Raw genomic sequence first — 25321 nt, forward strand, 5'->3', positions numbered from 1 at the left:
TCGGGTTACAGCCGGAATTCTGATTGAATGGCATGCAATTCATTTTTTTTTAAAAAAAAATCAAAAATTCAAAAAAAAAATTTTTATGCATTTAAGAATTTTCAATTTTTAAGACAGCCATTTTCTTGAGCATATTTTTTTAAATAGTTCAAAAAAAATAATATTAAAATTGAATAAAAATTGACCAAGTTAGAGCAAATTATGTTTTTGAATAATTATAACAAAAAAATGAATTGTTTCAGATTTCAATAATCCAGTGCTTTATCCACCTAGGTCGCCCGACTTAACACCAATGGATTTTTTTTTATGGGGTCATTTGAAAAATCTTGTGTACCCGTCGTATTCATTGCCTCATCTCCGTGACAAAATTGAATAAAATATTCAAAATATTTTACCTGAGACATTAGAAAATGTTAAAAACGCTTGGGTCCGAAAACTTCAACTCTGTGTTACAAATAATGGAGGTCACTTCGAACATTATAATTGATTATAATTTATAATTATAATTTAATATAATTATAATTATAATTTATTATATTCAGTATAATAACCTATTGGAGAGTTATGTGTTTTATATACAGTGTTATGTGTGTATCGTAAATATATAAAAAAGGTGTACCATATTGTCGTATCGCTCATCATTACTCCTTAAAACTTAACTAAAACTAAAACAATAATCATGATTTTCATTTTGAAATGTAATATTTTTAAAATTTATTTTTTACATAAATAAATGTTTTATTTTACAAAGAATTATCGTACAATAGAATCGAAGAGAGTTTTACGGTGATGGTGCTTTCGACGGTTGCAAGGATAACCACGAAGAGTATTGATACTAAGAGTCATTAACCTATTTGAACAGATAATCCTCAACCAGAGGTAACCCTGCGGTGTAGGACGCTGTGGGTGCATAAACTTGAGGGTATCCGTAGTAGGCTGCGGCTGGGACGACGGCTGGTGCGACGGCTGCGGGTGCGACAGCAATTCCATTGTAGTTTCTCGCCACGTACTGCGAACTGTAAGCGGTGACCACGGGTGCGGGGGCGGCAGCTACAGCTGCAGGTGCAACGATCGGAGCCGAAAGCGCTAAAGGCAACCCAGACGGCGCGGCAGTGGTGATGACTGCGAGAGAACAAGCGACAAGCGCGAACAACGACTGCGAAATAAATAAATAAATACACAATATTGTTATTATATTAATATGAAATTCGTTCGGTAAAATCATATAAAACGAGGATGGATCAGGAAATGGAAAATCGACCGTATGTGTGTGATAGATGTACGAAACGGTGAAGTGAAGCACAAGGAACACGTGATTGGTATCTCGCACCCGGAATTTTTTTCACAGAAACGTGATATATTGTGTAACATTGTTAAAGAGATAAATTAAATAATGAAAATTAATAAAACAATTAATTTATATTGGTCGAAATATTTGAATGTAAGGAATTTTATTACCGGCTGCTAAAACGACTCTTTATACAGTAAATTTGTTATTGCTTATTAGTAGTATTGGTTTTTAAATCGAAAACTGTTGATATATTATATATTATATTATATTAGTAAAAATGCAATTTTACCGCTTTTTTCTACTTTTAGAAATCCCAGTGCGTACATCGTTTACCAGTAAAGCGAGATAGGAAGTGAATTTAACGTGATGCGATTGCAAAGTATAAAAATACTCTTCACCAGAATAAATTAATAATAGTTACCATTTTGATACTCATTTTGAGATGGTGCGCAAATGTATGACTTTTGATATGATGACTGACTGACGTATGGCTGACTACTGATGCCTTCGATGTTCTGATCCTGATTTTATATAAACCGAGGTTGTCTGGAGTGTCGCAATTAAGGACAATGAAACATATGTTGATTGTTTGCGTCTTGACGGATTTCCCAATGATTTGATATTATCATTTTATTATTATGTTAACGTTAATACTGAAATACATTTGATGAATTTGTAAGTGAACCACGTTGTTGGAATTGTGTATGTGCCGTGCTTCAGTGTCAAATTGTTTTGGCAAACTATCAATGACATTACACTGTTGTGTACTTTTAATCATAACCACAGTAAGTGTATCATAACGCATCATCGTTATGTCATATTTTAATTCATAATTTTTTTTTAAATCGATTTTCATAGTGAAACATCGTGCATAGCCAATTTGAATGATTGCCAATTTGATAAATCAGCAATCAGCAGTGAATTATTATTTAACAACTGTATGTAATATCTCGATATCGTATAACTTCTATCGCTATCGATTTAATTAGATACTTTTTTAAATAAAAAGAAAAAAAAAGAAACACGAAAAAGAAGTCATACAAATAATTCATCGAATTCGTAGGTTCTACTTATACATACTTTAAGAAATACAATTTTACAATGAAATATTAATTCATAAATTTTTAATTTTTAATGAAGTTCAATTCGTACACGTCAATAATCAAAAAGTCAAGAAGTATTTTTAAATAAAAATAATTTCATAATAATGTAAGATATTTTATGTTGTCAGTTGTAATTCTTTTTTCTTTAATAAACTCTAACAACTACTAAGTGTTCAATTTTTACTGCATTTATGTATAAAAATATATGAATGAAATTACAATCAAACTGTATTAAGTTATTAAATGTCACTAAAAACACATCATTTTTTATTTTTCATCTGAACTTTATACTTTGAATACATTTAATTTTAACAAAAATATTAATACAATTTGTAAATCAACATGAAATGTATATTTTTTTTCAATTAACGCTGGTAATATTTTCATATTAATTTAACAAACCAGGTAAAATCCACATATAATTAATGTAGAAGGAACTATAATAAAATATAAATACCCACGTACTTTAATTATGTGTTTAATTTTCACTGCGAGTCCATATTATAGTCATCGGTAAATATCGTATGGTATTCGTAAAGAAAACGTGATGTTAGATGCGACAAAAAGTTGGTAACATTTGTCGAAATAAAAACCATTAAAATTAATTAATTAATTTCCGTATAATAACTTCGAGCAATATAAAATATATAAGAATTTATTTGTGTTCAAAATGATTTTAAGAGTGTAAAAAAGTATTTAATTTTAACAATTGCATACTATGCTTAATTCCTTCTTAGAGTCCTTGTTCAAAATCGACAATAACTTGTGTTGGCTTAAATTGTAAACCATGATCAGAGCAATAAAGGATAATTGATTTTAATGTTTTTATATAAGTATCTTTTTGCTTGTCTTGAATTAGACAAAATACCAATGGAACATATGAGTTTTCTTTACATCCACGAATAGAGAATAATTGATAAAAATACTTTGTAAAGTATTCAAAAGTACCGTCAACATAAATAGAGTCTAACGAACATAGCAAATTTAAACTTGTAATCGTAGAAAAAATAATAATATGGTCAGTCTTATTATTTATTAATAAAAAGCTTTCCTTTTTTTTGTGTAATTAATCAAATCAATTGTTTCTGAATAGTCCTGTACTTCATTAATATGTTTTAGCAATATAGGTAATATTTGTCGGCAAGCTCGATTTACATTAACGCGTAATTGGTTTATATATTTTCATAATAGTAAATCAATATTAACTGATGTGCAGTTCTCAATTTCGGATATAACAATTTTGGATGGTGTTACCAAAGTATCTTCGATCACTTTTCTTTTTGTGGTGGTCCTGATAATTTGACGCACAATGGTCGCTTCGATTAAAATTTCATGTGTACTGTTTGGTATTGTAGCAATATTTATATACGACAAGTTAATTTAATAGTGGCTCAATTACCGGATATAATAATTAAAAATAGTTGAAAATAGTGGCCCAATCACCGGGTCTACCTGTTATGAATGTAAAACTGTAGTGGTCCAATTACCGTATACTTTTTTGAAAGAAGGTTAATTATCGCCCAATTCCAAGGAGCCCACAACGATAACCTGACAGTCTATGTACTTAATGAAAATAAATAAACTTGTGCATATTAACGAGTTAAGAAATTATTATTTATTGTTAGGCGAACGTCTAAAAATTCAAAAACTGCAATTTTGTAGATTTCAATCGTTTTTATTATTAATAAATAATCGAATCACATGTTTGTATGTTTATTTGTTTCTATAAAACATGTGACTTACCTAACAATTGTATTAATTAGTCTATATAGAATATTTAGTTATTTTGCTTGGGTATGGTGTGAACATGTTCAGAGAAATTAATTATTTATTGTTTAATTTTCTGTTCATGTAAATGATTTAATGAACAATGATATTGTTTTTATACGATTTATTATTCCTGATTATACTCCATATTACATAACTGAGTGTAACAATGGAAATCATTTTAATAACGATTCGTAATATCGTTGAAATATAAACACTAAATTAAATATTTTATAGCATATCGAGTTAAAAAAAAAAAAGTGATATTGTAGAATGTCTGAATAGATATTGATGGAGGATATAATTTACGTAAAAGTAATAAATAATTTCTGAGTTTGTGTCATTTAGGAATACAGAATTTTATGCACTTAATACAGATTTACAGGATTTTTTAAATTTTATGTGACAGTTCAAAAATAGGCATTGTGCATCAAACTAATAAGATTTAAATAAGTTCTGTAGTTTAGACTTCGATCACTAACACACATATATATATTGATTTTATTTCATTTATAAAAATAAAATAGGTAAATCATGAATTTAACTAGTTTTCATTAGTAATTATTCATCAAGTTTTCAAAAGTAATGTTAAATTCTAAAAACTTCATAGAGAAATTACATATCATTTTAAATTTAAAAATCTCTGTAAATCATATGAACTCAAGAAGGGTCCAGTGAGGTTTCCTCGTTATTTCTGCTGTATGTGATCGCAGTTAATAAAATGTAAAGGTATATGCGATTATTTTTTCATTTTTAATGTAGTTCAAATGACGTTTTAACCATGTACAACCTATATGTTTTTAAAAATTACTTTTCACCATTTGAATCTATAAACGGACATCGAACGACCTTACCACAAATGTGTTTTCAGAATATTTATAAGTAACTCAATTTCGAATTAATATTCCTGTTAGCGAATAATCCAAGTTGTATAAGACTGTATTATAAATCTGTTTGTGTCAATGCCAAATAACTTAATTTTGTAATGTATAAAATACAATGTTCAACGTATTGTTAGTATCTATTGAAATTTTGATGGGTGGGAATACTTGAGTAAAGGGCCATAGATTTGTATATAAATATGGTCAAACTCAATCCAAAAATCATTCGCACTTGAACAGCCCTCAAAGCAGTATCAACTATTTCTATTTCGTCAACCATCAACATAAATAAAACTCAAAAAATGAATACCATCATGAAAATCGTAAGTACAAATTAAATTCTAAAGTTTTTTTTTTTTATATATAAATGTATTTCCTATATTAAACTATAATATTTAAACGATAGTTCTTAACACAAAACAATGGGTCTAGAGAATAAAGAGAAGAATAGAATCGTGCAATACTTCTAGAAACTTTTAGAATCTTAACTTTCAATCCATACGATTAAATAGTGCGTTAATATTTAACTATGAAACAACTCATAATATAAGTTCTATTTGTATCCTGTCAGATAAATGTAACATATCTGTACTTATTTTTATTGATACATCTGAAGAATTTGAAAACATATTTTTACACTGGTGATAAATCAAATTATATTCACTAACTACCATAATCAAACATGTATTTTTAAATTCGTAAATTTGCATTTTATACTAAATTAAAATTAAGATTTCATGAGTGTGCTAAATCGTATAATTTCTGTAGGTTATCGTCCTGGCAAAGGATTACGTTTCAATAGTTTTTCTCCTGTATTAAAACTAATAATAGCAAGTAAGGAAAAAACTCCATACATTTAGTCAAATAAAATATGTACGGTATCAGAAATGTCTGCTAGATATTGTAATAAAATTTTAACGGGACAGGTGCGTTCGGCCGGCATTCTTTACTTTGGTTGCGCTGTTTCTTCATTAAGCGAACAAATTCTCAAACGAAGCTATTTGTTTTTGACTCGTCTCATAAACCTGCTCTAAAAAGCGCATTACGTTTAGTACACTTTAAATAAGATTTTTTTCTTTTAGAATTTATATTAGATTGTGAAAACTAGATAATGGGTTAAAAAAGAAACGCTGAAAAATACGATATACACACCTAATTTCACTAGTGATAAAATACATTCCAATCCTATACCAGACACGATTTATGCTGACTAAATTAATTTCAACCTTATACCTATTAGGAATAAATAATTTATTTGTTTTTTTTTTTATCTTATCAATCGTTGCTTGTATATGAATACGATATATTACATTTTATATCTGATATAAGTACACTCGTACTTAAATTTGAAAAAAAAAAAAAAAAAACAATAACCAATGAAATTAACGTTAGTTAAACGTATTTTAAAAGATTGTTAAACGCGCTGTTGTAATTCTTAGTTTCAAATATTAATAAAAAAAAAAAAACATGAGTTAACGCGAAGTTATGATATTGTTTTCCAGACGATCTTCGCCGTCGCAATGTTCGCCTCGTCCACGATGACCACTGCTAAACCAGCCGGACTAGTGCCAGCTGCAGTTGCACCGGTGGCCGTGGCCGCACCATACGCCAGCTCGTTCACGTCGCACAGCGTTGCTCACTCCGTGGCCACTCCGGTTGTGCCGGCCGCAGCACCCGCTGTGTACGCACCATCCGCGCCGTACGTAGCAGCTGCGCCGTACGTCGCGTCTCCTTACTCCGCCGCGCCATACGTACCGGCACCTTATGCCGCCTCGCCGTACGGCTATTACCCGTACGCCGCCCCCGCTGTCCTGCCCGCTTACCTGTGAGTCGAACGAACGGTAGCTGCAGTCGATTGCACAAGAGCTTTCGCGCGTCGTATGAATTAAATGTATGACACGTCGGAAGACTTGTGCAACAAGAAGACAAATTCTGTTTTTTTTTTCGATCATTTTTGTTTGTAATTATATTATTAAAAAAAAAGGGAAAAAAAATACGAGAACAAAAATAATATTGTAATAATGATAAATAATCGCGTACAGCACACAATGTCTGGCGCGTTCCGTTTTCTTAAATAAATAAAATACACACACATGTTATTATAATGAAGTACAACAAATCGTTTTTTTTTCCTTCTTCTTTAACATCTTGATCCTGCTGATCATTTGCGGTCGATCAATTGATAGTTGTAGTAGTTGTAGGGCGATGCGTCTTGCACTACGACCGCTGCGGCCGGCGGTCTGTACTCGGGCACGGGCACGTCCACGTACGTCTTTTGCACGGTGACGGACGGTTCGACGGCCGTCACTTTTGGCACGACGGTGTGCACCGGTCGCACTACTGGGTTGAACCTGTGCAACTGTTCCACTTGCGGGAATGACGCGGCCGCGTATGCCGATAGGTCCGGCTTGTACACGAAGGATGGCGCGTAACCAACCACGGCGGACGGTGGTGGTGGTGGTGGTGGTGGTGGCGGTGCGGCCGCGTATTGCACCGTCTTGCCCACCTGGACGGCCACCGGTACTTGGACGCCACTGTAACCGTATCCGGTCGCGTAACCCTTGGCTTCTGAAATGAACTGGCTGGACAGCGGCTGCAGCAGTTGCGGTGCCGCAGCCGTCTCAGTGGTACCACTGATCAGCACAATCGACATCACCACTGACATAAGTTTCCCCGCCAACGATGTTTCCGTCCGCATCGTCTGCGCGCACGTTAAAAGTACATTAGTTTAAAATATTATAATTTTGGTGAAACACGTCGAAAAGTTTATTTTAAAATAAAATTGAAACTTCTCTGTAAGTATTTTTTTTTCATTTCGAAGTATCATAATTATATTTGAAAACTATTCTTACTTAAATAAATAAAAGGACAAAATTCCTAGGTCGAGTAGGATATAAGATCGGGTGAATGGTATTGCTGTATTGGTTTATCAGAATTGAAACCAGTGAACCAATGCTCTCGAGTAAATGACTCTTAGTGAAAGACATCAAGTAGATTAATAAGGAAGATTGAACATTTAATGTTCTAACTTTCACAAAAAAAAATAGGCATCTTAAATTTAAGAATAACAAAAATTTAAATTGCCTATAAGCAGTACAAACTTAACAAAATTTTGGTTTAATAAAAAGTCTTGAAAATTTAATATAAAGTTGTTCATACATGTATTAATTATGGGTTATAGAAAAAAAAATTAAGCTTATTTTAAAAAAAAAAAAAATTAATATTTTATAAATATTAAGAAAACTATTAAAATTATAAAAATCCTTAGCATTACTGTAGGAAAAAAAGTGTATAAATTTTCGATTTTTATACTAATAGAAAATTGAAAACTGGAGTTTTAGTATAATTTTTTTGGTAACAAAAGAAAAAGAAAAAAAAATACTGGAATTTTCAACAATGATTTACAAGCATTACAAAATTAAATTTTAATAAAATCAGATATTTCATAGAATTTTTATTAAACAGAATTAAAGTAAGTGTTACATTTTCATGATGAATTCAAGACGCGTTGCATCCATTGAAATATCATTATATTACTGTAAATTTTACCGTTAAAATTAATACAATTGTAAAACAATTACACAGCGCTATTAAAAATTAACTATAAGTCATTTCAACTCATTCTTGTCCCAACTATAATATAACTATAATATTTTGATATTTTAAGTGTATACAATATATCATCGATAAAACACGTAATATTAATAATAATAAGGAATAGTATTAAGTATATTTATATTAGTTTATTATTTAGTGATAAATTATATAATTTTTTTATATTTCAAAAATCTTGAACTTAATGAATACTTAATGAAAATTATTAATACAACAATTACTTTTTAAAAAAAGTATACGTACAAATTGACTTTTACAGATTTTTATCATCTAAAAGTATAAAATACGTGTTCCAATAAAATAGTTTAATTATATAACATGAATAAATAAGTTTTATAATACATTAAAAAAATGTATTATTCTCAATATAAATATTGTACAAATTAAATTTATTGTAAAATAGGCAACACAGATTACGAAATTATTCTACATATGTAAAATCGATTTTGGTATATACGGTTGAAGTTAAATAACGATCATTAAATGTATACGTAGGATGGTTAATGTGTCTAATTTTTGAGTAGGATTTTGAGTATTTCATCATAAAGTGGGTTTTAATTTCAGTACGAATCTGGTTTTTTTTTACATAGATTGTATTTGAATACGATTACAGAAATTACGTAGTAGTTTTTCAACCTTAATGTGTAACATGATAGACATAGGTTCCCATTATTATTTAAATATTTTTTCAATATAATTACAAGAAATGTAAGTGTACAGATTTCTCTTGTTGTGGGTGTTATTTCGCGAAGGTGATAAAGAAATTTATTATAAACACATATAATAACAAGAACCAGTTATATACTGCAGTGTTTGTACTAAAAATTTATTTTGTAACACCAATATCTCTAATTGTATGCCATTAAACAAAAAACACAAATCATAATGGTATTATACGATTAAAATTATAAAATATAATGCAAATTCCGAGGTGTGATTTATTAATATATTATATTTTAGGGAAAATCATAAATAAATAAAATGTAGGAACTCTTAATTAATATACTTATAATTTTTATTTATATTAAAGTAAAAAGATATTCCAAAAATAAAATAAAATAAAACTAATTTTAAACAATTGTGATTGTTTCAGAATAATATTATAATGATTCTAAATAAATTTTTTATATATTAAATTATTAGTATTTTCTAATAATATTGTATTTTTTATTAATAATAAGAATATGAATACATTAAAATATCTTTAACTCACATTAAGATTCATTGCAGATGTAAGTGTATGACTTGTTTTACAGCTGATCGTGCGGGAAAGAACTATTCCGTGTAGTGTTATGATTAATTTCCACGAAGCCTAATTTATACTGAAAAGATTTATAAAGAGTGGGGTAATGAAAAATGACTACGTCTATTTCAAGCATCCAATGATCTTCCAGTTTGTTGTCGGTTTTTTTGCGTTGTAGTTATTGAATTACCTACAAGAAAAAAAAATCGCACTATTTTATACATAATTGTACGTTTACGTGTAGAAAATAAAAATTACCATAATACCAAGAGTATTTGTTATATTTTAATTTATATTGAATATAAAACAAAATTAAATAGGTACAATACGAGAAAAATTAATCCAAAATAAAATATAATAATATTCTCCATATTATTGGATATGGAAATAATAAATTTCAAATATTAAACCATAATTGGTTTTAACGTCAAAAAGTATAGTTTACTATTAGTTATTACAATAGTCATAATAATAATAGAAATATTGTTGCGTAGGTATTCTCAATGTGACAAGATTTCGCCAAAGCACGTGTCTCGAACTCACGCGTTTCAGTGAAAGTATAGGGTGGTGTAGCGCAATATGAATATTCAATCATTTACTTAGAATAAGATATTATATTCTACATTATTCGATGTACGACGAAAAAATAGTTTCTTTACCAATAAAAACTGATTACGGACCGGCTTCTCTAACAATATATTACTTACTTACTTACTTTGTTTTGTTTTGTAGACAGGAAACGTTTAATACTTGTAGGGTTAGTTTGTAATTTTTTCTATGTATTTTGCCCTTATTCACTTAGAAACTGTTACAATTTATTTAAGATATTCCATTAATTTTATGATTAGTTAATAAATACTTATATTTTAATTTTCTATATAACTTTACTATTTTTACACATCACAAAAGAAATAGACGTATCAAAGAAAAAGCCCTTCGAAACTTAAACGGTGTAGCCATCATACATTTGAAAAGTCATAATACATAACTTCCATTAATAGAATGACATGTAATTACAATAGTTTAAATGTTTTATATTCGCGTTAGATAATGAAAGCTCTTTGTTATTTAACCATTTATATTTATTAAGATATTTAAAATAATTATATTCGAAAAATAATAGAATTGTATATAAAAAAATGTATTATAGAAAATGTATACACTACTTTTAATAAGAATTCGTACAAAACTCGATTTAATTTAATAATTAGGAAGTTATAAATATTTTTTCAAAAAATATCATATCAATTTATTATATCCACATGTGCATATATATATGTGTGTGTGTGAGTGTGTGTGTGTACGCAAGACCGTAACTGGGGGTCCAGGGGTCCGGACCCCCCCCCCCCAATTTTCAAAAGTAGAAACATTTTAGCAGTGAATATAGTTTATTAACTATAAATTGTATTAAATAATAATGTTAGACCCCCCCCCCGAAATTTTTTTCCAGTTACGGCCTTGTGTGTACGTACAGTTATATGTAACTACAACACTGTGATACTAAAATTTAACACATTTCAGTAGGTAAAGGTAAATAACCCTCATGCGTATTTTGTAATAAAATAATACGACTAGTTATTATTATGTGGCGTCAAGTTCAATAGCTTCTTTTTTCCAACCAGGAACGACAAGATACTAGTCGTGTGAGTATGTGCTCGCGCGTACAGTTGAAAAACAAAAATAGTCAATTCGATTACATTTTTTTTTCACACATTATTCAAGGGCGTATTGTAAATAATATATACATATAAGATGCGGCTCATTGTTATAAAGTCATGCAATATATTATACTCTTGGGCACTAATTATTTCCAATCCGTGCGTAGCAGTACGACGATAGTGTTTAATAAAGAATCCATAGAACGGAATTTATCAGGCGTCGATTTTTCAATTAGATTAATTTGTTTTGTCCAAAACCAAACTACAAGGTACTTTTATATATGTGTGTATTTATAAAGAAAGAGAGAGAGAGAAGATATGTGTACGTTGCTCACAGCCACTATTATAGTGTGCAACATGCTGGCATAATATGTATATGTTAACCTGCAGCCGATCGATTCGATACACTGTTGCAGTAACCCGAGGGGTTTCTATATACATTTTAAGCGTTAGATGTCGATTACGATGATGATGATGATGATAATGATGATGGTAATAATATGGCGTTCTTTTAATGCAAAATCTTAATATGTTTATAATAATATTAAAGTCATGTACGTCGATAGTTTTACAGTTAAGTATTGGCGGGAGATGATTATATAGACTCGTTCCTCCCGGGGTTATAAATAAGCCATCGCGTCGTCTAAACAATTTTGTTCATTAAGTATCTCTGTAACTAAATCACCTACGAAAAGTCACCGAGAGAGGAATTCGTTTAAAAATGATTTGTTTACAATCGGTAAGAATATCGTTAGTTAATTATTTTAATAGTTTCCTCTACTAATACGACCCAATATCGATAATGGTTAAGACATGAAACCATGTAGTTAAGTTAGTCAGATTGTATGCATGTATTAAATTTAATCAATATTTTGTAATTGCGGGAAAAAATCTTATACAAATAATAATAATAATGATAAATATCAAAAAAATGAGTTTACGACTGAGTTAATTTATTATAATTCATAAACATTTGTTACTAAAATATAATTACTTACTTGTTGAAATTGGTTTTGTAGTTTCATAAATTTTCATAACATCCATTCTATCGGTATTAGGTGCAAAAATAAATAAAGTATAATTTTAAATGTAATAATAGACCGTTGTAATAACTTAGACAAGCCTATAGTTTTCTTATTATTTTACTTAAAATAATTATCTTTAAAATATTTTAACTTGTACATTAAAATTATTTCAAATATTCTTATTTATTGAAATCAGTAGAATTTTTTGTTTTAAACAAAATTATATAATTATTATTTAGGAATCGAAAAATTGTTGTTAAGATACACTAGTACATCGTTTCTCAACATTGGGTCGCTATTCGTAAACTAATCACAAAAAAAGTATCATAGTTATCAAAATATAACTATACTATACTATTATATTTATATATTATATTTCATATATAAATGCTGCAGTGCTGCATTGTAGTATTTGATAAAATTATTTATTACAAATTGATTAGTAATGTTATATTAAACATAAATGTTATATTTTATTAAAGCATACTAGGTTTTTTTTTGAGGGTGGTTTACTTAGATAGATAAACTATAAACTAAACAAAAAAGAAATTTATGGGTCGCCTTAATATAAAGGTTTGGAAAAAATTCAATAGCGTATGCTGAAGTGAATGTCTTAATACTCTGAATAACAAAGTTTCGATAAATCTTTACATATAACTTAAAAATAATTACAACTAAATTAAGTAATATTAAGCTTATACTATAGTTAAATATCAGGTTTAGAAATCAATATATTAAATAAATTATGTCTATTAAAAACAATAAATATTTTCTATTTCTATTTTAAAACATAAAATACAATTTTATTTTTATTCATTACTTGTATTAATTTGTTTAAACAATTTCGTTAAACATAAAGAATAACGTAACTTGAAATGCTTATATAGTAAAATAACTATTTATTCAATTATGAAATATTCTAAGGACTTCTACGCGTCATACAATATGGTTCACGTTTTCAATCACATTTTTAATAAAATACAGTGATAGTTTTTATCGAGTTTGTTCGAGTACGTACGTAACATTGAACGTGAGCCGCTTCATCACGTGCATAAATAATGTAATGTAGGTATGAAGTTGGTATTAAACGTGAATAAACAATTGTCCGTTTTTTTACAATATTGTTCAACTAAATTGAACGTAAAATATTTTTTTCAGTGATATTTTAAACCAAAGTAGTAATATTTTTTATATAAATTGTATAAATTATATTTATATTTATTGATAATAAATGCTCTTAAAATGGGCTCAGTACAGAAAATACAAAGCTTAATAACTAAACTATTAGACAAATTTATGATTACATATTTAGCAATTACATAATAAATTTAATTATTTATAATATGAATATAGATTTTGACCTGATTGGGCTATTATTGAAAAATATAAAATGTTTTAATGAATTATTTGTAGTTATATTAATCTATTAATAATTATATTAATTAAAAATGTAATAAGGGATTTATTTACTTACATTTTTTATTAAAGTAGAAATAATTGTTATAATTTCGTTTTGTTGTTATTATAAGTGTAATGATTAAGTTAAATGATAGTTTTTGGTAAAAATTGTTCAATAGGCTTCATCTACATTATAATATCACAGACTAACAGAAGTTATAAAATATTATTAAATATAGTTATATGTATTGTACTTGACACAAACAAAAAAAAATCATCTAAAATGCGTCTATACTAATACTTAATGATGTTCGTGTATTATGATATGTCATTACAACATGTGTATTTATTATAAGTGTCGTCATAATATTTTGGTTGGTAATCAATAATAATTTATACGTTTGCAGTTATGTCTGTGGTTAACTACGTTAGTTTTAGTAGTATCTGCCCAGTATTACGTAAATCCACAAATGCAACAAGTTCCGATCAATCCTTATCCGTATGTTTATCAATATTACAAGTCACCAACTACAGCAGAAATCGCAATACCACCGACTACACGATATTTAACAGGATACGACGTTGTGCATTCGTACGAGCCTGTCGAAAAGCATGGTTATAAATATTCATATTAGAATATTTAAATAAAAATATAGTTATTACTATGTTATGTATTAAATTACATAATATATATATATATATACATTAATATGTATGTATTTTATTTAAGGTATTTTTTTATTGTACAACCATACCTATATTATCGATGTAAAATTATTAAATATTTTAATTTTAATAAATAAGGTATAGAACCTAATATTTGTTGAAGAATATTTATTTATACTATAGTTTTTTTTTTGCGAACCTCTGAGTAGCTTTAAAATTTTATCCGGTAATTTATCTCTTTGATACCTTTGTAATAATTTACTTTTATTATATTTTAATTAATAAATTAATAATTTTAAATAATATCTTATTATATTTTAAGTACTAACATTGATTATCAGAAAGAGTTTTCATTGGCATCAAAGCAGGGACCGCAATATGTTCTATTATTGAAAGAATTTTAGTTTTTAATTATTACACACAATATATATAAATATAAAAAAAGTATTTTTACTATATTACTATTTACATATTACGATTACATTCATATAATTATAATTTATCAAAAGATATATTTTTTATTTTAACCATAGATTTCGGTATGTGACGAAATAATTATCAACATTTTCTATTTTAAGATTTTAAAACCAATGTAATGTAATGTGATGAAACCACATTGGTAGTTTTCTATTATAAGACACTATAGCTTGATAGGTAAATATTATAGAAATATAAATTGAATGCTATACAAGTGAGTTAACACATGCACGTGTAACAAAAACAACAACAGCTATAAAAGTGGTCCTACTAAGTGTTGAATGTTAATTGTAGTTTTGGAATTAAGTTAAACAATATTTTTTTGTCAACAATTTTAAAAGGGATGAAGAAAAGCAAAATATTTTATTCGTTGGTTGAAATTTTCTTTTCCTTCTAAAATTAACTTTCAAACAGTTAATACGTTTTGCTATATTTTACTATAATTGTGTTTATAGAAATTTTCTTCTGAAATCGAAAAAATTGTTTTATTATTTATTACAATTTATTAATATTTAATTTTTTCTATATCGGTGAAAAATAATATAATTAATTTTTCCTTCTTCAATGCAGTTGTATTGTTAAATTCGACCAAAGATCGATATTATTAAAAGAATCTAACTTTTCAAAAATCATTTCCTTTTCCACTTAATAATCAAAACATAAGTTTTTTTTAAAAATATAATTTTATTGAAATAACAATTATTTAAATCTTACAAAGTTAATATTTAATTGTTATTATCATATACTTATGTAATATTATAAACTATATTATTATATTAAACTGTATTATAAACTTAAAATCTAATATAATTTCAATGGTATTTGCGAACCGATGACTCATAAAATAGATGCGATATAGTTGGAATATACTTCCGAGTTGATGGTATAAATCACGTTTCAACCTTCCTAACTGTTGAGGAGAAATCCGTTGGGTTTAAGGTGTTACCTATATTATTTTTATCACGTTGAGTAGTTGCATCTGTTTACTTGTCACATATATTTGATTGATTTTACAAGGTATATTTTTCTGATATTATACATCGAAATCTACTAACATTCAATCGATTACTTTCCACATATGCTAAGCATATACGCCATGCAGAAGAAACGAAATTAATATTCTTCAATTAGCACCGGAAATTGTTAGGGAAAAAAATTTGATCTAGTATCTTATAAATTTCTATTGTTTGAATATATATACTTATGACCATGCACAAACTTGAAACATAATGACTAGACTCGATATCAAATATTTCCAAAATAATTTTCAAGTTTTACTGTTACACTAAATACATTATCGATACCATTAAATGTTGTTACTAGTAGTTGAAATACAATTTATAATATCCATCAATGGTGGTTTGATAATAGTTATCAACATTTAAAAATTATTTTTAAATAAAATAATATACTTCTTGCAATTTATTTACGTTACGTAAAAGGCCAATGAAAAAAACCCCAAAATATCGCACTTATCGTGAATAATATTTCTTAACGATAATCGACTATATATGAATAAATTATTTAATTATGTAAATAAACATAACGGACTCACAAAATTAAAGTTCAAAGAAAATAATCCAATATAGTATATCTCAATAACAACGTGATAGACCTCAACGTGTTGTGTAGTTTCAGTTTAAATCTAAAAACGGCGCACTGTATGAGCAATTTTAGTTGCATAACTGCTATAGAAGTATCAATAATATAATAAGGTATATCACGTGCCAACAGAGGTAGAGATCAAAGAAAATAATCCAATATAGTATATCTTAATAACAACGTGATAGACCTCAACGTGTTATGTAGTTTCAGTTTAAATCTAAAAACGGCGTACTGTATGAGCAATTTTAGTTGCATAACTGCTATAGAAGTATCTATAATACAATAAGGTGTGTCACGTGCCAACAAAGTTAGAGATCGAAGAAAATAATCCAAAATAATATATCCCAAAAACAACGTGATAGACCTCAACATGTTATGTAGTTTCAGTTTAAATCTAAAAATGGCTAGTTAAAGTTGCATAACTGCTATCATTTAAATTATATATAAATGTAATTTACAATACAAAAATTACAACCTATCCATATTATCCATTATTCAGAGGAATAATATAATTATTGTTATATAATAAGGTGTGACATATAGAACCTATCAGAGATTATTAAAATGTAGTAGGTAAGGGTATAATTTAAATTATTTCATTGTTATATTTAATTAATACATTTTTAATTAATTAATTTTTTATTAATTTACAATATTCAGGTATATTATTCGAACAATTTTTATTTAGAACAACATTGATGGAAGAACAATTTTGATTTTGATTCATAATAAATTAGCTTACTTATTAATCAGATACTAATTAAATTTTTCAATTTCAATAAAAATATAATTCGTTCCAAAAAAGATATACGAGTATATATATTATAATAATTATTATATCTTACATATATAAATTAAATTTTATATGAAAATGTATTATTTTTCCTATACACTCAATTTTTAGATACTGAATGAAATGAAGAATATATTGATTTTACCATGTGTTTGTGTGTGTGTTTTTGTGTCTACTAACACGATTTTGATTAGGAATGTTTCGATTATCACGAAATAAAAAGTAAAAATAGGAAATGGGCTCTTGTTGTTACTCTTAATAGGGTTCATTTCTCAACGGTTTTCCGAATAATCAAGTTAAAAAAATACTCCGAATAATCAAGTTAAAAAAATACGTAAAACGTAGGAAAAATTGCAAAAAAGCAAAATCATTCTATCAAGATTTGAACCTTCACCACTAATAATTGCATATTATTTTTTCACTATTTTTTTTAATCAGTATACACCTTTTCGATCCGAAAAATTATTTTAATCATTACAATTATAAGATATTTGGAATCGGATATTACAGCGAATTTTTATTAAATTATATTAGTTACCTAGTAGAGACATTTTATTCTTTCTAAATATTTTAATGAAATTGACGTAAATAACATTCAAAATCGTACTGAAATTTTAGGCTAGAATATTATTCTACATAAGGAAATAAATATAATAAAATGTAGTTTGCATTATAAAAAATACTACCTGCATACCTATTACGTGCATGCTAAGATGTATCACATAAAACATCATTATCGTGTCCTCGTTACGCATAATTTTGTCTTTGTTTTTCTCAACCACATAACTAATTTGACTTGTTATCATCTGTAGAAATAAAATATTAAACCAAATAAATACTATGTAGATTTATTAAACAATACGTATGTAATATATATATATATATATGTATGTATTCGTAAATTGATTAAACCACGACGGTATAATAGAAATTATTCGACAAAATAATTATTAAACATTCACAAATTACAAAAAAAAAAACTTAAATAAACTTAAATATTAAAAAAAAAAAAAAAAACTTAAAACTTTTAACTTTAATATTAATATTAATATTATTGTTATTTTTTATTTTTATTTTTTATTATATTAACTTAAATATTTAACTTTTGTCTCATATAGATGGTATTAAAAGTTATGATAATTTTTGATAGAAAAGCAATTTAACCATTAATTTGTGACCCTTATTAGTCACACAAAAAATTTTAATTTACGTTTTACTTTACACAATATAAATTTAAGGTACTTACTAGTCTTATAATACATATAAAATATTATTTTAAGTCCATCTAACTATATTCTAAGTATGGTGATTTGTGTGGGATCATTAAAATGTGTTAATGTATCACTAATACATTTTAACAATAGCACAAATTATCATACTGATTCATATTTTATTGACAAAAATTGGTTACAGTATATTTCAGCGAATTACAATTAGGTAAGTGAAAATATTTTATTCCTATCTGTAATGATTCAAGATTTTCTAAGAACTAAAATTGTTACATTACTGCTGCAAAAAAAAATGGTTATTTTTAAAAAAGTCTCGATTATGATATTATGTCATACATATTCGAAATATGTTTAAAAAAGGCAAGTTAAACAATACCTTATAATTTCTTTGTTAATGAAATTAGATTATGTTAAATATTAGGTTACTTGAAATTGATAATATGATTTGATTCAAATATATTAATCGAATATAATATAAACTTATATGGTCCCTGTCATTAAAAGTATAACTTACTAAGAATTAAACACAAAAATAATTATTTAGTTATTCATTAGTTCTTAATATATGTGAATATGTAAATAAAAATTATATTGCCACTAATTAATAAATCATACTGACTTATATAGAAATATATAACGATATATTCCTAATGCCACAATACAATCAATATCATACATAAAATGTTTATAATCTGGTCTAAAAATGTATTCTAGCTTATTTTGTTATGTCTCATCTTTTCTCGTTTTAGTTTTAGCTTTATAAGTTATAATTATTTAAATTAAACGTCAATTATTACTGATTGATGTTTAATTAAATGTTTACTATCATATATTATAATAGTACACTAGAAATCTAAAAATAACCAGTGCTCAACTTGGCAAAATTAAAGAAGGGGGACTCTAATTACTTTAAAAAAAAAGAACGTCCCCAAAACTGGCTGAGCGTTATGATTATAGCGTAATAATATTAAGGGGATGCTAAAATTTCTGAAAATTAGTTGGGGTACTCCGTCCCTCTGTGTCCCCTCACAAGTCGAGCACTGAAAATAATTAATAGAATATTGAGGTGAACAGTAGTCGAGTTAAGAAGAGTTACTAAAAAAAAAATAATTGTTTTCATAAATCATACCTGTTTTAAATGAGAACAATTATCGTTTTCATATAATAAACTGTTCTAAATACTATTATATTATATATTTTTTAATTTCAAAGGCTTCAAATGCATGATTTATTATAACGACGCAACATATACTCAAGAACCTAATAATAATACATTGTAAGTTCCAAAGTCCGATTCAGAAAGTCATGAAAACGTAGAAATTTTAAATATAGAAGAAAATGTAATTTATATTCTCCCAAGTCCGCTAAAATTCATTCGCCAAATCGTCGAAAAAGTCCAAATAAACGCACACCAAATGTTTTCTCCAACTGTCGTGAGGTTTTTCCTAATATTGAAAATTATCAAATAATGAAGAACTTGCAGTACCTATACTGACAGAAAATACAACAAGTGAAGTACAAACTTTTGATACAAACTCAAATTTTCAAGACGACTTTATAGAACCTATTTGGTCGTCAAATGATAGTATAAATATTGAAATTTCTTCATTTGATTGTTTGAAAGGACCTACAAATATTGCAAAAACCTTATCCGAAATAACTCTATTTTCAGTTTTCAAACTTTTACTGACAGACGAAGTTATTAGGTATATTATCTTTCACACTAATTTGTATGCAAATCAAAATTACATGCGAAACGGAAAATCATACACGGAAAGAAATAATAACGAAATAAATGCATTTATTGGATTAAATCTACTGATGGGGATTAAAAAACAATGCAGTTATAGAAATTATTGATCATCTGCCCCAAATTTGCATGATACGTACATAAGTAGTATTCAGCCATTTTTAATTTTTACTTAACATTAATTATTTCTGCCGTAATTATTTACATGCTCAAAACCTCGTGCATGAAAGAGTTATGGTAATTTTTACTCAAATATACAAAACATGCAAAAATAAAAATTAACTATAGGAATCTACACATTGTGAATATTTGTAATAAAAATTATTCTAGATGAATAGGTGAAGAATATACATTGGTATAAAAATCTTAGTCCAAATTATTTCGTAAGCCATTACGCTCTTAAAACTAAATAAGTTTTTCACTTATTTTCAACGCGTGATTACATGTTTCATTGTTTCGTAAGTTCATCACTATTTTACCATTAAAATTTTTAGTTTTTTAATTGTACATGCACTCTAATCATATCGTTTTGATTTAACTAAAAGTTCGACAAAATTCAAACCTGTGCGTTGTACATTTAAAAAAGAATTATCGAAATCATTTACAAACTAATTATAAATTTCAATAAATTTATTTATGGAATGTTAATGATAAAACTTAAGTAATGAGGAAAATATATTCGAAAACCCTGCAGTGCCCGTTTTCCAAACATTGCAGTGTCCCAGCGACACAACTTTAGGACGATTTTCTGGTATCGTTTAGACATTAGCCCGAACAATGTAAACGTTAAACGGTTTTAAAAGTCAACGCCTTGGCACTTTTATAGCTGTACGTATCTCTTCAAACATTAAGGTTGCACGGTTGTAGAAAAATTTTGAAAACGGGTAAAAGTGCAATACCTCCTTTACCTTGAACGATACCAATATGTTACACTGGTTTACTGATCCCAAATTAACTTTTTTTTTTTTATATACACAAAACGCCACGGGACGAACGGTAAGAGCCTCTGTAGTTTTCTTGACGTAACATCTACCCTGTCCCATCTCGACTGCGATCAATCGGTTCCGAACGGCCGACGACGATGAACGCGAAAAGGTGTTGAAACGCGTGAAAAACCCGCGTTTACCCGGAAACCGTGTTGCGATCCCGGGGCCCGGCCGCGTTCACCGCGAACGGCGACCACGATCGAACGCAACGAACGAGAATCGCGTCCGATCTAGGACACCACGCGGATATTCCCCAGCACCAATGTTATGCATCACGCACGCGGACCGCGGTGCGCAGTGTTACGTAATCGTGTCGCTTCCATGCACCGGTGCGGCATGTGGCATTGAGTCGATGACCTACTCGGCACGCGCGCGGTCGTTCGTCGGGAAAACCCCGGTTCACGTAGCCCTGGACCGCGGCCGTCGCACGCGATCGCTAGAAGTCCGATTAGGTTCTATTATTATGGTAATCAGATGATCGGTGGCGTGTTTAGGACGTTTTTTTTTGTACGGGGAGCATTCGAACTAATGACTCTGTGAACAAAATCTACATATTTCTGGTTACATAACGTATTGGTTCGATCAAGATGAATAAATCAAGGGTTTTCGAATATTTGTATTCATTTGTCTCGCGCGATTGCGAGAATTTCAAACGTTCCTAATAGCCCAAAGCAACATCATCATGATTAAAAAGCACTCACAACAAAATGGAACTAGAGTACACCACTGAATTCGACACGGCTGTTCGACCATCGAGCGAACGGCAATAAACAATATTCTTCCCGACGCCGGTACCGGAACTTCGTGTACAGCGGACAGTTCGCAGAAGACTGAAAATATCGGCAGGTGTTAACTGTGAAACGAGACGAGAAATTCTTTTGTTTTTCGTGCTTTCCGAAAAAAAGATTCACCGTTGCTTGTTTCGGACGTAACAATGTCTATTGTAGGTTATTGTTTTAGAGAAAATAATTCCATCGGGGCGCATGTATAAAAATATCACGAGCATATAGTGTATATATACTTACTACGTACGAATCGTATGATGTGTTTTTCTAAATCTAATTTTGGGCTGTTAACGATTTTCTGCCCCGTTCAATTTATTTCAACAAAGTTTTATTTATACTTCATTGTTTTTTCGTTATAAGCTGTGGACTTGTGTCCTCGTAGGTGTTATGTTTACTGTCAAAAGACGTACAAAAGGTACGTTTAATTAGAGTTTTCGTTTGCTGAGTGGAGAAAATGAACGTCAACACGTTTTTATTGAACATTTTATGTAATCAATCTAATGTATACGTAATATGTATACAGCGATTAAATGATACGTTATAACAATAACAGGTGTTTACGAGTGTAATTTTTCCCTAGCGATTAAAAAGCACCCGCTATTCTGTACCATATCAATCAATATATGTATAAAGATTATTAACCGTGCATTGTGTATTTATAATATGACACGTGTATTGCAAAAATTTATATATTCTGTTTTGTTTGGTTTTTGAAAATTTCACCCATGTGATTTTGAATAATAATAATTAATGATTTAAGATTGAGTTTAATGCAACTCCATCTTATGTTGCTCAAACTTTTTAAAGTTTTTTGTCCATTTATATCGCTCGTTTTTATCCGTGTTTGCTCAAATAATTTATATATTTTAGAAGAGACACCGTTTAACTACAAAAAGTCATTATTTTTCCAAATGTATAATATATGTAAAGATTTATACTGTTGAATTATGGGGGGGGGAGATGATCTTTACTTCCTTATAAAAATGTCAAGTGGACAAATGCTCTACCCATAATTATGCTACTGATACGGGTGATTGTATTCTGTTAGAAAATTAATTTTTCTGTAGGTTTCGAAAGTCGTTTAATGTTATGAACGTACAAAACATCGTAGAGTAATAAAAGAATCAATCAAAGTGACACTGCCACTAGTACCACTATTTTTGAACGTATGTATACTATTAATGTTCCAGACGATAAGATTCTATGAGAACGTGGAAAATTGTTAAACATTATACTGTCGCAACCCTGACCATTCGGCGTTAAATCATTACCTAGGAATACGCGTTATTATGCGTATGCACCTATTTATACTATAACATATTATCTCCTCGACATGGTCAGCGAATGTTAAGTGATCCGCATCTGTTGGCCGTTTGGAAATACCCATAACAATAAATGAAAAAAAAATTGCTCGCTCATAGAATCTATTTAAGAATCGCATTGTTGAGAAATCTGTTTGACAAAAAAAAATAAAAATTGAGACCTGCAACGACCGACGTTTCTTAATTTTCGTTTCTTTTTGATCGATATTGTGCAAAAATTATCTTGTCGCATGCCACACGAATATATACATTAGACAGTACCTATACACTCGTAATAATACGAGATACGGGTACAACACACCCGTCTTTACTCGATTCGAGTTGAATGGAAAATATTTACGGCATGGAGGGGAAGAGCAAACGTAGCACAGGGTATCGTCACACCACACGTAATATTCAGCGTTACCTATCTATATTATATAGGTATTGAATTTTAGCAGTTCTGTATTGTGCAAATTAAAAACTGAACAACGTCGATGCATGTGCTATGGCGTGGAGCTCAGGAAACAAAACATAAATGGTGAATGCGAACAAAACACAAACACTAGCAACGTAAAGCTATATTATGGCTAGTGAAAAACCATAATATTATATGAATAGTAAATGTACCGTCTTCGATTATCGTACACATGCGTATAATTCTTAGCAAAATTAAAGGGCCGTTCATCAAATAATCTTTACCTTCTATAAACACTTTTTGGTTTCGACACAAGTATTTACTGTACAAAATCAATGCGAGTATTTATACTTAAAAAGAAAAATTGCACTTTAAAATATCAAAATTATATTTTTTTCGGTCCTAAAAAAATTCCGTTAACAAAGACTAACTTCATAATAGATGTCATTTTTTCATTTTTCTCGTTTTACCGTTCGATTTAATTTAATTTTGAAATTAGTTTGACACCCACAGAACGCTAAGAAAAATAAAAATAAAAATGACTATCGAAATATTTTGAAATTAATTGATAATAAGTTATTACTAATAACCTAATAACAACAGAAAAGAAAAATAATGAGCAAATATATATAAAAAACAGTACTGTCATAAATGTAAGTATATGTATAATTATAGACAAACATTCAATCACGAATAACGCCGTATTCAACGGCTAGCATACCTACCTACATATTTTACGTATCATTTCGTTCTTATGACATATTTTTATTTTTTCCTTCGGAATATAATTTCTACTAAATGAGCATTGATGACGATATTCATTGTTCTCGGTGTATATTGTTATTACGAATGACAAAATTTTTATACATGTATTATATTATGTAATATAAAAAAATTATCTGTATAATATACAAGTGTACTATATTTATTTGAGCATTTTCCTATACAAATCATAATACATTATGATATTGACATCATTACATTATTATGTTTTAATGACATATTATACATATTTTTTTTTTTTACTTCGCTTAACACTTATTTGTACACCCAATTTTTGTTTACAGATAAACACCTTCGCTTAAAAGGGTATTCGAAAGTAACAATGATAAGTATTTTAACTTTCAAATTTAGTACCACCCACTTGCATAATTTTTTTCTGCGCTTTAATATAAGACAATAATATAAATTTTACGAGCAAATAATCGATATTAGGCGTATAGAAAGTATTTACTCACCTACGACCGTTATTCAGTTTAAAGATGAAAAGTAAAAATAATAATTTAATCATAAACAATATATTTTAATATAATTTTTTTCAATTGTTAAT

General features: G+C 28.3%; 3 protein-coding genes across 3 annotated transcripts; 1 reads left to right on the top strand and 2 right to left on the bottom strand.

The window, feature by feature from the left end:
- Positions 1 to 680: 680 nt before the first annotated feature.
- Positions 681 to 1821, bottom strand: LOC112690726. The gene is made up of 2 exons (XM_025564797.1): positions 1713 to 1821; positions 681 to 1156 (listed from the first exon to the last, which is right to left on the bottom strand). Exons 1-2 carry the CDS (start codon positions 1725 to 1727, stop codon positions 851 to 853), a joined length of 321 nt encoding a protein of 106 aa, XP_025420582.1. The 5' UTR covers positions 1728 to 1821; the 3' UTR covers positions 681 to 850.
- A 3434-nt stretch (positions 1822 to 5255) lies between these two features.
- On the top strand, positions 5256 to 7151 carry LOC112690747 (cuticle protein 16.5-like). The gene is made up of 2 exons (XM_025564821.1): positions 5256 to 5365; positions 6545 to 7151. The coding sequence occupies exons 1-2, from the start codon at positions 5345 to 5347 to the stop codon at positions 6869 to 6871; spliced, it is 348 nt and encodes a 115-aa protein (XP_025420606.1). The 5' UTR covers positions 5256 to 5344; the 3' UTR covers positions 6872 to 7151.
- On the bottom strand, positions 7037 to 9978 carry LOC112690746. Its single transcript, XM_025564820.1, has 2 exons — positions 9871 to 9978; positions 7037 to 7743 (listed from the first exon to the last, which is right to left on the bottom strand). Exons 1-2 carry the CDS (start codon positions 9880 to 9882, stop codon positions 7204 to 7206), a joined length of 552 nt encoding a protein of 183 aa, XP_025420605.1. The 5' UTR covers positions 9883 to 9978; the 3' UTR covers positions 7037 to 7203.
- Between the last annotated feature and the right edge of the window lie 15343 nt (positions 9979 to 25321).

This window comes from Sipha flava, unplaced genomic scaffold, assembly GCF_003268045.1.
Source record: "Sipha flava isolate LNK unplaced genomic scaffold, YSA_version1 51_pilon_pilon, whole genome shotgun sequence".
Classification (NCBI taxonomy): Eukaryota; Metazoa; Arthropoda; class Insecta; order Hemiptera; family Aphididae; genus Sipha; species Sipha flava.

Bases quoted from the DNA above. Each gene is read 5' to 3' on its own strand.
- LOC112690747 (XM_025564821.1), top strand. From the start codon at position 5,345: ATGAATACCATCATGAAAATC. The intron at 5,366-6,544 runs GTAAGTACAAAT...ATTGTTTTCCAG, and splicing joins TGAATACCATCATGAAAATC to ACGATCTTCGCCGTCGCAAT.